This window comes from Panthera tigris, chromosome E3 (assembly GCF_018350195.1).
Source record: "Panthera tigris isolate Pti1 chromosome E3, P.tigris_Pti1_mat1.1, whole genome shotgun sequence".
NCBI lineage: Eukaryota > Metazoa > Chordata > Mammalia > Carnivora > Felidae > Panthera > Panthera tigris.
In genome coordinates this window covers 10945510-10961162 of record NC_056675.1, presented here as the reverse complement: position 1 = coordinate 10961162, position 15653 = coordinate 10945510, and the positions used below count along the sequence as shown (strand labels likewise).

Sequence of the window (15653 nt, the reverse complement as noted above, 5' to 3'; positions counted from 1 at the left end):
TCCACTCGTTTATCTACTGCCGTCCCTACAGTCAGTCATTTTTGCCCCAAACGTAATCAATTTTCTGGAACATCGGAGGTGCCCTCGCTTCACTTTGTGCGTCCCCGTGCCCTCTGGAGCCATTGAGTTTTTGGTCAGCTATGTTTGCCCACCTTCCTTTCAACCCTTACTTAACCACAGCTGCAGGTGCGAAGGTCTTTCCTTTGGACACTCTAGCTGACTCTGGAAACACCCTTCCTTTGAATTCTGGGTACAATTTAGAAACAATGTTATAGGAAACCGCTTTCTTCCACTGAATGTAAGGAGGGTTAGCTTAGGTTATTCTTAATAAACCCCAAGCCCTGAGTCTTCTTTATGTAGGGTCACCTAATGCTTAAATAATAAGCTGATTTTTTTTTTTTAATGTTTTATTTATTTTTGAGACAGAGAGAGACAGAGCATGAGCAGGGGAGGCGCAGAGAGACAGGGAGACACAGAATCCGAAGCAGGCTCCGGGCTCCGAGCCGTCAGCCCAGAGCCCGACGCGGGGCTCAAACTCACGGACCGCGAGATCATGACCTGAGCCGAAGTCGGACGCCCAACCGACTGAGCCACCCAGGCGCCCCATTAATAAGCTGATTTTAATCTTAAGCCAGCCAGCAATTTTTAAACAGTAAGGAAAATAGCCAAAACAATGGGAAAATAAAAAGAAATTAAGTTTATTCAGATTTCTTTAGAAAACAACCAATATTCTATTTTTTTATTTTTTTTATTTTTTTATTTTATTTTTGGGACAGAGAGAGACAGAGCATGAACGGGGGAGGGTCAGAGAGAGAGGGAGACACAGAATCGGAAACAGGCTCCAGGCTCTGAGCCATCAGCCCAGAGCCTGACGCGGGGCTCGAACTCACGGACCGCGAGATCGTGACCTGGCTGAAGTCGGACGCTTAACCGACTGCGCCACCCAGGCGCCCCAGAAAACAACCAATATTCTAAAGATTCAGCTTCAAACTCTGAATTCCCCGACTTGCAGAAATATCTGTATAGGCTCTGGACTTTCACCTAAACTACCTTTCTATGGAGTTACCTACTTCCTATGCTTATCTTCACATAAAAGACTTCTGCTTGGGGAACGGTCTGCAGTGACACTGCCACAGCTAAAGGTGCACACGGTCACTGTCCCAAGCACATTATGTGTTTTAACTAACTTAGTGTCCATTTCAACCATAGAGAAACGGGAGTCCCAGGGGTTATGTAATTTGCAGTCGACCGCACGGCGGCCAAGGTACGGGGAGGCGGGATAACCGTCGGGAGTCTGGCTCCTTGGTCTCCACCACCACGTGGTCTCTCTGATGTGCTCGCAGACCCGAACTTGAGTCTTTCCTACATCTGGGCAACGGGTGGCCTCAGCACGGGTGCGGCCACTTCCACCTGCTGTACTTAGCCTGGATGTACACGGCCTCAGAAAACCCTCACGAGTGTCAGAGGCGATGACGTGACTCAAGATGAAATGTATCTGTGATTCTCTATAAAATGTCAAGATGCAACATTCTACTCTAGTTATTTCAGAGCTCGTGAGTCAAAACGACAGCTTCTTCAAGACGGCAAGGTGATGAGAGCCCAGGGACTCTGGGCTAGCTGGCTCCAGCAGCCTGGTTTAGCCGGCAGGTATACCCACACAGAGGCCATCAGGCCAGCAGGCCACCCTGTCACCACGGCCCTCCAACAGGCTACTAGAGGCACCCAGCCCACACCTCTGCTTCTAACTGGATGCTGGCGATTCTAACAGGGTGAGACAGGGAGACACTTGTGGTCGGCAGACAGAACTGAGCGGATGAAAGTATCCAGCTCTTACCCTACGTGAATAAAGCAGCATTCACGCTTATGGTTACGTGAAATAACACCACACACCCACCACCCAGCTACATTTAAAATAACGACAACGTCAAGTACGGCGAGGATGTGAGGCAACTGGAATGCACGTATCCCTGGCAGGAGTATGCAACGAGAAAACCACTTTGGAAGATTGTTTGGCAGTTTCACAGAAGGCTAACAACTCCCCCATTCTCGACTACATAACCCTCGAGGGGAGGAGGGCGTATGCCGCACTTTGTACACAAACGTTTGCAGCATCGTTTTTAGACAAGGCTGGAAACAAACCCGAATGTCCACTGACAAATGTATCAACAAAACATGGTGAATCCACGCCACGGAGGAACACTCAGCACTAAAAATGGAGTGCTAAAATGCCGCATAAAACGTAAATCTGAGAGTGTTAGATGGAGAAAAAGCATCTGACCATAAAAAAAATAGATACAGTAGGACTCCACTTACAGAAGATTCCAGAACAGACAAAAGTATTCCACGGTGACAAAAAAACAGAGCAGTGGTAGCCAGGGGGCCGGGCTGGGGGGTGGGGTGGGGGGGACTGGCTGCTGAGGAGCACGGGGGCATCCCAGGGTGGTGGATGTGTTCCAGAAGCTGACTGAAGTAGTGGGACAAACATGTCTCAAAACTCAAACTGTACAATCACAATGGGTGCGTTTTACTAGGTCGAAATTATACCTAATACATTTATTTCTTAAAGTTAAAAACTCCCAAACCAGCACAATTTATTATTTAAAACAGAATATTAGTACAGTGCAAACAAAATACCACCCACCCACCCCCGGCCATAAATTGGCAGAATGTTCCTGGACACGGACACAGCTCTTCACTAAATAAATCCCCTTAAATACTACATCGGCCTCTGCAGACAATGGGTCCAGGCAGGGCTGATACTGTATCTCCTCTGTGTCTTGCTTTGCACGTACACCTAATCCCAGAAGCTCCACTGGTCATCTCGTATCCGTGAAAGAAGGGACAAGAGGAAACCGAGAAGCCAGTCTCCTAATTTCTGAGCTACTAAAGGGTAATCTACTTTCAAAATTTCTTTTAGGTAAGAAAAACATGCATCTCCCTCTTTGTAAAGTCACAGTTGGTTACAATAGAATACAATCTTAAAACTGTACTTGGTAAACTTACTTCTATAGACCCAATCATATTAACTCTTTATTTCTCTGTTTCTCTAACCTGTAACTCCTAACCAAGAGCTTACCTATACTCTCATTTTAAGTAGGCTCCCTGCCTACGTGGGGCTTGAACTCACGGCCCTGGGACCAACAGCTGCATGCTCTACCAGGTGCCCCGCCAAGATAACAAAATGGGGGCTGAGGTGCCACCTAGTACTATAAACCATTAACACAAAACTTGAGGTTATGTGACAACAAAGAATCATCCTACTGAAGCGGGCCTTTCTTTCTGTGTTAATTGCAGAGACAGAGGGTAGTAACCATCCCGGACAGCAGGCGGAGAGCCACCTATACGGGGTGAAGTACTCTAACCCCGTGAACCTGCAAAGATGAGTCCCTCCACAGACCCCCTGGGAGTGGAGAAGGAGTTAGTTTGAAGATGTAGGAACGAGTTTAATCCAAGGCACTGCTGTTTCAACCATACCTCAACTCTTTACTGCAAAGAATAGGAAAAAAAAAAGAGAGGAGAAAAGAACCCTACGTATTGCTCTCTGCACCCTTTACTTTATTAGGAGGAAAGAAAAGCCTCTCAGGGATCGTCCTGCAAGCAGATTGCAATGTGCTCCAAGAACACCACGTGGACCGTTGGGAAATTCTGAACAGGAACAGTTCTGAAATTTACAAGAGGCAGCTCTTCACACCTAAGCCCAGTTTTGTAAAAATTCATTTGCATAAAAACAAACTGTAAACTGAAGAATCATCAGAAACCTACCCCAGGGTGGCCTTACCTTCCACAGTGACCTCAATTTCAGGAACTTTTGAATTACTCCCAGGGCTTCGTGGTCTTTTTGGGGACTGCAAGGCTGTAAAATAAGCACACGATTACTTCTGTGTCCTGTAAAAAACAAACAAACAAACAAACAAACAAACAAACAACCCAGAAGCAGAGTGCGCCAAACACCCAGGCGCCTGGGTGGCTCAGTTAAGCGTCCGACTTCGGCTCAGGTCACGATCTCACCATTCGTGAGTTCGAGCCCCGTGTCGGGCTGTGTGCTTACAGCTCGGAACCTGAAGCCTGCATCGGATTCTGTGTGTCCCTCTCTCTCTCTGCTCCTCCCCTGCTCACACTCTCTCTCTCTCTCTCTCAAAAATAAACATAAAAAAGAAAAATTCAAAGAAAAAAAAAGAAAGAAAGCAGAGTATTAAAATTTATACAGTCTGGATTTTTTGGAGGAAACCGAAAGGATTCAATTGGAAGTTTAATCCTCCACTGAGTCTCAACAAAGCTGTGGACACGTGAATGAAGGAGGACTGCAAACATGAAATTTTCAACAAAATGTTAAAAAAGAAAAAGGGGTGGTGGTAGTTATGGGGGGGTCCATTACATAAAACACCTGGGGGGGGGGAGCAAGCAAACAAACAAACCGAAAGCCCCAAAAAGATACTGGCCAATGATTCCGTGTGACTTAGGTCATGTCGATAAAGAATGTTTTAATGCACTGAGGTTAATAAAGAGTATATATCATGTCTTACCTTTAGTGTTTATTTTGCTAGCCATTCCCGGAGGCAAATAGGAGATAACTAGTTCAGGTCTAGAAAGAAAACCAAGAAACATTACAAGAGCCAGGACACGATACTGGTCTTCACAGACCGTAAGCATCATCATGACCAGAGATTTTGTTACTAAAGGCTATCATCATGTAATACACAATTAATTCTGTGTATTACAGAATTAATTACCGCCCCCCCCCCAAGGTAATCTGCTACTTGGTTTTATGAAGAGTAAATGACTTCTTTCCTGAAAATGAAAATTCACTAACACCAGTTTAGTTGCTGCAACAGTGGAAATTCTGCAGACGTGTAAGTAAGGAACATAATTGTGGGAATTCAGCTGCACACAAGCTTAATGAGGAATAACGGAGCAGAGAAAAATCTGACTCTTCACCCTCTACTCAGCATTTAGGAATGCTCAAGAGTCAGCACAGCGTCTCTGCCCAAGCTGAACACCACCCCTGCGAGGCAGGTGTTAGCATTCTCCTTGTACTGACGGAGATCAAGTACAGGTTAAGGGATGTGCAAAGGCAGCAGCCAATGCCAGGACCGCAGCTCAGAGCTGTGTCTTCCCATCACGGACTACAAAGCCTTAGGGGTCGCCTGTAGCCAGAAAAAACTTTAAATAGAAACAGAACGTTACTGTTTTAATTCCAGGAATGACTACAGTGGCAAATCGAACTTACTTTTTAACAACAAACTTGATTTTATTACTCCCACGGACAATCCTTTCAAGTCGTGGGATTCCAAACCAGGTAGGGCTTCGGAAGGGAATTCCTTCTGGCAAGCCTTCTACATAAAGGAACTCGGGGTTTGATTCAAACACAGGGTATGGTACTTTTACTGCCTCTGTGAGTCCAAGAGCTTGAGCTGCAGGTGAGGAGAACATAACGTGCGGAAGGTAACATTTTACAGACATTCTTTTATTTTTGTCTGCAATCTTAATAATAAGCTTTTTAAATAACAAAAACCCTTCTTATCTTATCAAGGTGTATTTGACATATAACATTATACTACTTTCAGATGTACAACAGAATGACTGGTATTTGTACAAACTGCAAAATGATCACAAGAAGTCGAGCTAACATCCTGGCATTCTCAAACGTGTTATGCAAAAGTTCCCTACCACCTAGCAATCTCCGCTCACCATTATCTTTTTTTAAGGGGGAGCCTCCACTCAATTATTGGAAGCATTCCGCGTAGCATACCGTGCAAAACTGAAGAAAGGGCCTAAAAAATAAGTACTTGTAAAAAGAACATTCTAGCCAAAGTGATCTCTGTGCTCTGTGCAGAAACGAACTACGGGCCATTTCACGCCCAAAGAGACAAGTGGGCCGTTGAAAGACGAGAGCCGTATGCGGTGCACCTAAGCAGAGCTCATCACGTTACATCAGAGGCAGAGGCGGCAGATTCCAGATTCAGGCCACAGAACGTTCACACCAGGTACAAAAATGACGGATGGGAAGGCCCCAGGGACACTGCTGTCACTCCCACTCCTTACTTCCTTTTCCATGACAGACACACACCCAATCAACTGAAACACTCCTGCTGAATCTCCTCAGAATCCTCAAGACAGCGGTCAACAGCTAGCTGTCACCAAATCTAAGCTGAAACAAACGGGACTTATTTGCCGCCCGTGTGTGGTAGCCGGACTCGAAGTGCAGACGGTGGGGCGGAGATCCCCACCCCCGCGCCCCAGCTTCTCCCCACCACACACCACACAACTGAATCCAAGAGAAATAAAGTAAGGTACTCAGGGTAAGGAGCAGACATCAACTAAAACCCAGTTTCTGGGACCTTCCTTCCGTAGGTTCTGTAGTGCTATCATTCATTCAGAACCTGCCTTTCATTTAGGTTTCTAAACTAAGACATAATCACTGGGTTTTACTTACCAAATTTCAAATTAAAAATCTCCTCCACTTGCTTCCGTAGCTTGGTAATTCTGACATTCCAATCTTCTTTGACTAGAAAGCAAAAATAAACGTAATTAACAATGTTTCCTTCTTGGTGCGGACACACAACTAGGTTGGATGCCACTCTTCTCAGTGATGTTCTTTTTTACATTTTTTTTTTTTAACATTTATTTATTTTTGAGACAGAGAGAGACAGAGCATGAACGGGGGAGGGTCAGAGAGAGAGGGAGACACAGAATCTGAAATAGGCTCCAGGCTCCGAGCTGTCAGCACAGAGCCCGACGCGGGGCTCGAACTCAAAAACCGTGAGATCATGACCTGAGCCGAAGTCAGAAGCTTACGCGACTGAGCCACCCAGGCGCCCCAGTGATGTTCTTTTTTAAAAGACTGAGATGTATCTCATATACAACACTGTGGCAGTTTAGGGAGCACAATCCAGTGACACTCTTCATTCGATTTCGTTTACAAACAAAAACTTTGGGTCTTAAGGAGAAAAAGGATTCCCTGCACCTGTCAAATAGCAGAACTTCAGGAAGATGGAATTCAAGTATCAGTTCACACTGTCAACAAAGAACGTGCCGGCGAGATTGCTCTCGGCGAGTGCTTTACAAGTGGCTCCTCCGTGGAGACCCAGCACAGGATCCTGACAGGTCAAGGAGGACCAGCTGGTACAGAGCCAGGCTTCCCATGCCAGGTTCAACCATATTTCAATTATATTTGAAATCATAATTATATTTGCTTTCTATACAGACATCCTTGTTTTATCAAACGGATGTGTGGCTAGAAATCCGTAGAAAGCAAAATTTCATTATTCACAGAAATAAATGGTAGGAATACACGTTAAAGGGATTAGGGAGACGTCACTAAACACTCACATCTATAATCTGGTTTATTTCTTTACCCCTGTTTACAAGACAACCATCCCCTTAAAAATTTTTTTTTGTTTTTAATTTTTATTTTAAGTAGGCTCCACACCCAACCTGGGGCTCAAGAGTCACACCCTCTACCGACTGAGCCAGCCAAGTGCCAGGACAACCATCCCCTTTTAAATGTAAATAAAAATACAGGGAAATGGGCCATTATGGAAGACACATAGGAGGTCACTTACTTGAAAAGACACTCAGGGCTTATTTGCTGGAGCTGTGGATGGAGAGGGCCTTGGAGGCACTATTAGGTGATGGGAGAGGCTGGACAAATAAAGGAGGGAAGGAAAGAGAGAGAGAGAGAGAGAAGGGTGGGGAAGGCAGAGAGCAAGGGTCACATTCGGTGTGGAAGGGGTCTAGGGGTCTGTGTCTTCGGACAAAGGCAGGGGGAGATGCTGGGCAAGTTCTGGAAATGCTACTAAAGGTCAGTGGTTTCGGAAAACCTTGCAACACACTGTTCACTCTTACTGTAGAAGTACTTTAAAACTGTTCCTTTCAACGAAATCCTAGCATCTCAAGGGTTTACTATGGTGTGCCTCAACCGTTCAGCCGGAGGACATATGTTTGGTACAAACCAAATTTGAAATATTCCTACAAAGACATCCAGATCCCCTTCTCCACGGTCAAGGGCTTCTGCTCACCTACCCAGTTCCTGCCTCACCCAACACCTCCTTAGAACAGCTGGTACCTGCCATTCTAATGCAAGAAGATGTCTGAGCTACTTCGGGAATCAAGTGACCCTTCCTGTTCTGCCCCTTCAAAGCTCAGTTACCTGGCTAACTCCAAGACTTTCTCACGTGTGCCACCATGCAAATCTTTTACCAAACGGAGGGCAGAGTGTCCCCACGGCGTATTTAAGCCTACAGCTTTTACCGAATTGTGTGTCATTCCAAGAATTAAGTCGACCTCTTGAACGGCAAAACTAAATTCTGTCGTGCAGTGAGACTTGAGCTGGGCCAGCAAAAGACTAGTACCTGGTTCACTGGCAGACATTTGCCAACTTTAACTCTTCCCAAGATCACCTATGAATGGTGGAAGGCCAAGTATTATTAATGATTCAGATTACCGAGATTTTTCTTTCGATGACGGGCTTTTCGGCCATCTATGTCAGAAGACAACAGATCAAGTACTGCTAAAAACGGGGCTTCTCAATCCGTGGCGCCGGGCACGTATCGAACATCCTCAGGTTTGCAGTCACGATCAGAATTATTAAGAAGTGATCACATTGGGGCACCTGGGCGGCTCAGTCGGTTAAGCAGCCGACTTCAGCTCAGGCCGTGATCTCGCAGGCCGTGAGTTCGAGCCCCACATCAAGCTCTGTGCTGACGGCTCAGAGCCTGGAGCCTGTTTCGGATTCTGTGTCTCCCTCTCTCTCTGCCCCTCCCCCGCTCACACTCTGTCTCTGTCTCTCAAAAAGAAAGAAACGTTACAAAAAAAAAAAGTGATCACATTAATCACAACCTTGAATTGACATCTGCCTGGAGAAACGAAGACTCATACAGAGACTTCCATCATATTCATGCTAATCCACGTTAATCCGGTTCAACCCTGGGGAATACTTTCTATTACTTCCCTCAGCAAAAGTCTAAGTCATCTCCAATCTTCAGGTCATTACCAATACTGTTTCTTTGCCTAAATCAACAGCAGGCTGAGGAGGTCGTCATGTGGATTCTTGATGCTCAACTGATCACACTGTTTCCCCCGCAGGATTTGGGGCACAGGAGAATTCTGTTTCCCTTGTACAATATTTCTCAATCACTTTGCTCGTGGTTATAAACACAAATGACTTTACAACATAGCCGGCTTACTGGCTGACCTTCACCAGTTGCCCCCAGGTACTCTCAGAGCTGAGGGATCAGTATGTTGACCTTCATTTTTTAATTAATTAATTGTTTTAAAATATTTTTATTTTTAACTAAACTCCACACCCAAAGTGGGACCTGAACTCACAACCCCAAGATCAAGAGTCACAGGCTCCACCGACTGAGCCAGCCAGGCGCCCCTGAAGGATCTGTAGCTTAGTACAGGTATCTTGTATACCATAGCATGTATGGTAAATACCGCAATATTTACCAGAACAATTAGCTGGCCAAGTTCAGAAACGGCCACTACTTCTTGGCAACAGAAGTCTGTAACACTGTAGAAGACGTGCGAGCTGGGGTCACTTTTCCTGGCCTTATGCAGCGGTCAACAAAAAGATGGCAAAGAAATAAAGGCTGCCTTATAGCTCCAATGGAGGAAATAAAACCATTCACACAGCTGAGCCGGAGAGCCCAAGGTTCTGCTGGGCTACGGGGTCAGTGCAGCTGCTGCGATCACAGCCGTGCCGTTAGGACAACAGGCTGCGCGAATAAAGACGAAGGCTGGGATCTGCACGGTCGGCCGCACCGGCCACACGTGGCAGCCAAGCACTTGAAATGTGGCCGCCGCGGTGAGATGCGCTCCCAGTGCAACGTATGCGCCAGAGATTCGCCTGGTCGTGTGTTTACCCACACGGGTCGGGCTACCAGAAACGCCAGAACGACACACGTCACATCCGGCCACCAGAAAATTCAAAATGACACACGTGGCTTCATCTGTGAGGCACAGTATACGTCTACTGAACCCCACTGATCTAAACACACCGCCGAACTCTCTGAGTTTGTGCTGATAAATCAAGAGGACGGTGAGTGTCAAGTGTCCACGTATGACTGGGGGGCGGGGGGAGGAAAGACAAGTACATCACTTTAAAAGATCGTCAAAAAGCTTAAAAAACGCTGATCCAGTTTTTACAAGGGACTCACAACTATCTTACCTGGGGTATTCGTTCTCGGCTGAGTGACTTCAGTAGTACTGTGAGTCAGAAGCTCCGGTCTGTAAGAACGCGGCGGAAGTTAGTAACGAGAGCGCGGGAACACCCTGAAGGCCCTCCCCACGCGGCTGTGCACTGCCAACGATTTCCAACATGGATCATCCTGCCTTCATTTCCAGTGGGGGAAAATCGTTCTGAGGACGCGATCATTTTGAAAACAGCAATTTGCACAGCTTCAGGTTTAGAACCGGTGTGTCTTCAAAGGCATTAGGTACTCAACTTTGCAAAACAGTTGGCTTTTGGCCCCAAACAGTTCAACCTGCCGTTTCTAAAACCTCAGAGGAACGCCCTCCTAATAAAGCTCGAAATACCTATGTGTGTTGTCCTAAAGATCCCTCTCCCCGACACGGTGCGACCCAGTGATCACGTAGACAAATGCACGGGCCCCAGAGAGTAAGCCAGACCTATGGATTCTACCCCTATCGCACCCTTCTGTAGTAAAGACAGCCCTTCTGTATCCTCTCCCTGCCCCCCAATCATCCATTCTGCTACCTTCAAAATCAAGCCAGAAGAATCCTTTTAAAATGCAAATCCAAATTATTATTTTTATTTACAGCAATTTTTTTAAATGTATATTTATTTTTGAGAGAGAGGGAAACGCAGTGTGTGTGTTGGAGCAAACATGAGTGGGGGAAGGGCAGAGAGAGACAGAGGATCCAAAGCAGGCTCTGTGCTGACAGCTCAGAGCCAGATGCGTGGCTCAAATCCACAAGCCGAGAGATCATGACCAGAGTTGAAGTCAGATGCTTAACCAACTGAGCCACCCATGTGCCCTCACCATTTTTATTTTTACAGGAAGCTCTACACCCAACGCTGGGCTTGAACTCGCAACTCTAAGATCAAGAGCTGCACGCTATGTTGACTGAGCCTCCCGCAGGAACCCCTCCAAATCATTTTAAGTGGAACTGGCTTTAAAACCTTTTAATTACTCCGCTGACAGTGTAGGACAGAAGGCCTTCATCCGCGTGCCCACGTCGGCCTGGCTTACCACGCCATACCCACAAGGCACCACCACGTCCACCCAGAATGGTGCGGTTATGTGACACTTCCCTTCTCTACTTTTATTGTTTCCTTCATTTGAAGCCCCCTTCCCACTACTGTTCGTGCACAACTGTCCGACCTCCCCGCCACCCTTACCTCCTCCCCCAAAGCACCTAGTAACACCTTATTGCATGTATCTCTAAAATAAGCCTCCCGAGGACAGGGTTCCTGTTGGGCCCGGTTTTGTCTCTCTGGTGCCTGGTACTAAATAAACACCTGCACAAGGAATGAATCTAAATGCAACACACCTGAAGTTTTAATATGGAGAGTAAGTCCAACTGAGAGAGGAACAAAAGACCTGCTTTCATCAAATTTATAAATCTTTTCTTAAGGACAACATTACATTTGTTTCTGGAGATCATTATCTTACCTTTTAATAACAAACTTAATTCGATTGCCCACTTGAATGATTTTCTCCAGCCTTGGGATTCCGTACCACGAGGGACTTCTGAAAGGAATGTTTTCGGGTAGTCCTTCCACGTAGAGGTCATTAGGATGTGCTTCAAATTTCTGGTAAGGTACAGCCTTGGCCTCCGTGCTCCCCAACGCTTCCGCTTTACACAGGAAAAAACAATGCAGGAGACTAACTTTCTGTTGAAATCACAGTTGAGTACGATCCTAAGCAAGGTACGGGTCAACTTTTTGAAAAGTCTGGAAACACACCCAAGAAATGCTGAAATAGACCCAAGTCAGCAAATGCAAGCTGTTAAGTGGCCCGTGATCACGAGGTAACTTTCGGTGGAGTTGAGTCTCCTGAATCTAAGGCAACTTTTATAGTGCTACGGTCTCATAAACCAACTGTCAATATTGAGAAATAAAAGGATAAGAATACTACCACAGAGGACAAAGAATGTAACTCAAATACTACTTTTCCCAATATTTAGAGGGAGGCTTTTGCTACTTCATGCTTTGTGCAGGTGATACTCCGTTTACTGGTTCCCTCACACAAAGTGATTTCAGGCTATACTTTTACTTGTACTGCAACCATGAGACTGATGTTCTTTACCCCTTAAACCACACGAGTGTGGCATTTTAAAAGGAAATAACTTCTACAAAGAATTCACGGAATGGGAAATAAAGACAGTAAGCAGAGATTGGTTTACATTAAAAGAAGTGTTATCAACCAAAGCCAATGCATGAATCTTGTTTAGATCCAGACTCAACAACAACTTTTAAAGGTACTTTCCGGATGAATGAGGGAATTCAGAAAAGGACTGGACAGGAGTGGGTACAAAGGAACGGCTAATTGTGTCAGGCGTGACAGTGACACCGTGGCTGTGTTACGAAAATGAAAGCACTACTCATGGAGGCACACTGAACACAACATAAACGGCACAGGGCCTGGGATTTGCTTTATAATGCTCTTACGAAGGAAAGACAGGAAAGATGAGCAGTGTGGAAAAATCTTAACGATCAATGAGTCTGAAAAATAGGTATATAGGAACGCAACGCACAGTTTTTCTACTTTTGAATAGGTAGAGAATTGTAATTTTAAAATATAAAATGAAATTTCTAATCTCTGCTCTGAAAACACATCTGAACAGAGCTCTAAAAAAAGGTCTTCTCCTTCCTTATTTCATTAGCACCAAATCAGAAGGGCTCAAGTATAGGCTCTCTCTTTCTCTCTCTCTTTTTAAATATTTATTTTTGAGAGAGAGAGCGAGCAAGCGAGAGAGAGAGCACGTGCATGCAAGCTGGGGAGGGGCAGAGAGAGGGAGGTAGAAGGGTGTGAAGAAGCAGGCTCCATGCTGTCAGCACAGAGCCTGATGTGGGGCTTGAACTCACAAACCGTTGTGAGATCATAACCTGATCCAAAGTCGGACACTTAACTGACCGAGCCACCCAGGTGCCCTTAGACCTCTTTGATATAAAAGCAAAGCATGTATATTTGAAAAACCACACGCACTGTAACAAAAATCCTGACTGTTAAAAGAAACATTCCTTTAAGAAATATGGTAAAGTCTTTCACACCGCGCCTGGGAGAGATCTATAATGTGATGTGTAAAACAATAATAATTATTTGGTGAAACACATTAGCAAAAAAAAAAAAAAAAAAAAAGAATATAATCATAATTCTAACAAACTTCCTATGAAATAAAAAAGAATCAACTGCTGGAGTGGAGCCAGGAAGAGCAGAAGTTATGGGGAAAGGGGAAGAAGGGCAGCTGCACTGGCTGGTCATCAGTGAGGCTTCCCCTACAGAAAAGAACAATCCGCCTGTCTCCCTGTTGCCCCCTTTCCCACAGGCCATTCAACACCTTCTTGCATATGAAACGTTCACGTGTTGCTCTGCGGTGCATCTTCCCTCATCCGGGGGACGGGCACTGCCTCCTGCCCCACTGGGTTGTCGGCACCTGCAGCCTGGGCATTCATGGACGCCAAATGCCTAAAACTGATAATGCTGCTGGGGCAGGGAAACTTTCAAGACTTAGGATGCTTGATACTTCTGGAAAATGTAAGCTTTCCTCTTTTCCCTTCAGGAACCTTAAAGCAAGCAGCAAATCTCTCTAAAGTAGCTACAGTCCCAGACTCACCGAAGGCCACGAGCAAAAACAAAACTAGCTCGACTTTCACCGTTTATACTACAACAACACATAAGCTCTTACCTATTTTCTTAGGTCTGACACAATGCCAAAATATTTTCCACCAGCCACTGTTCACGGGAGTACATGGGCTCGTCAACGGACTCCTCCTTCCACGAGGCTTGCTTGGTAAGCATCAGTGGTGCTAAGAGGTTTGGCCGGCTGCTTTCCCAAGCTCAACTTCCAGAAGCACACACCAGGGCAAAATTTAAGCCTGTTTGTGCAGATACTCGTGAACTATACTGACACTATGGTGGCTTCTCTAATGATGAACAATGTTCTTCACCTGATTCATTTTACTAAGTGCCTTGGAAATATACTGATTTTTTTTTTATTAAAAAAATTTTTTTGACGTTTTATTTATTTTTGAGAGACAGAGTGTGAGCAGGAGAGGGGCAGAGAGAGAGAAGGAGACACAGAAACTGAAGTAGGCTCCAGGCTCCGAGCTGTCAGCACAGAGCCCGACGCAGGGCTGGAACCCAAGGACGATGAGACCATGATCTGAGCCAAAATCAGATGCTTAACTGACTGAGCCACCCAGGTGCCCCAGAAATATACCAATTTTTAAAGTGGTTAAGATTCCTTAGTTTCTAGCTCATTAGCTGATTTCCAACCAGCTGATTTCTAAGAGGAGAGAACGTGTCACTGAGGTCCTGTATTCATACTGCGCAGTCCAGAACACGGATGAGGAGGAAAAACTTAAACTCCGGACTTCCACAACGCCTTCAATTCTCAGGCAAACAGCAAGTACACGCATCCTGCGCATGACACTCCTCAGGGGCCCAAGTTTGTAGCTGCCATCTGAGCTGCACCTACAGGCTGGTTTATTGGGTCCTTTAAGACCCGGTGCCAGGAGCCCCTTTTGGAACCCGCGGGGCAAACAGAGTCCTCACCCAGGAGTCTTGGCTTTTTTGTGGCAGAACTCAAAGGGATTCTTTCACAGCACAGCGAGAACCGCTGCCGTCCTGAGGCCTGTGCCAGCCACCCCCGCCCTCCCCCCGTTGCGGTCTCCCCAGTGCAGGCCAGCCGGGTCCTCCCGCATGTCTGCGGGTCTTGTCAGGGAGTCCAACGTGCACTACACGACCGAGAGGCTCGGTGATTTCTCATGGCTCTAGCCACACTTCAGTGAGACCGACCCGTCCACCCGGAAATCTGTGCTCCAGCACCACGCACGGTTCCAGCAGAGGAGACACGCGGGGTCCTGGCTGTCATTATCTAGCGTGTGGTAGCGGGAGGCAGAAGACAACCGCTAGGCGCTGTGCGGAGAGAAAACGCGACAAGGTGTGGGGTATGGCAGACAGGTGACCCAGCAAAGACCCCACCAGAGCGGCCACACTGAAACGGAGAGGCACGGAAAGATCTGAGGTAGCAGCAGTGCAACCCTCCCCAGGAGGACGTGACCTTGGAAAAATAAAGGACAGGGAGATGGTCATTACGGCTGGTAGGAAGTGAGCAAGTAGGCCAGTACCATGAGGCGACATCAGAAGATTGGGGGGGGGGGGGGCCGGTGGCCATGACCAGGGACTGAGAAGCTTATTCCAAGAACAAAGGAAGGCCACCGAATGGAAAACAGGGAAGGGACAGGCCTCCATTTTTTGTTGGCGAGGAGATTAAAATCTAGCTGCTTGGCGGCCCTGGCTTTCCCAGCAGTGAGGGACAGCAGCCGAGAAAGAGGGGGTATGGATCTGGGGTGGGCCGAAGGTACAGTCAGCAGGAGGCCTGTAACCATCAAGAAATCCAGGGTCGCTCCTAGGGGTTTGGCCCGGACAATGGAGGGACAGGATGGGGGAAAGGAACATATT

General features: G+C 46.4%; 1 protein-coding gene across 8 annotated transcripts in view; it reads right to left on the bottom strand.

Moving 5' to 3' along the window:
• Positions 1-15653, bottom strand: part of GTF2I (general transcription factor IIi) — a 107637-nt gene that overhangs the window by 12592 nt on the left and 79392 nt on the right. For all 8 annotated transcript variants that reach the window (XM_042971799.1, XM_042971803.1, XM_042971801.1 and 5 more), the window contains 6 exons: positions 11640-11823; positions 10172-10230; positions 6434-6505; positions 5228-5411; positions 4524-4582; positions 3779-3853 (listed from right to left, as the gene is read on the bottom strand). In XM_042971799.1, the coding sequence (XP_042827733.1) occupies positions 3779-3853; positions 4524-4582; positions 5228-5411; positions 6434-6505; positions 10172-10230; positions 11640-11823 (633 nt within the window). The remainder of the gene's footprint in view (positions 1-3778; positions 3854-4523; positions 4583-5227; positions 5412-6433; positions 6506-10171; positions 10231-11639; positions 11824-15653) is intronic.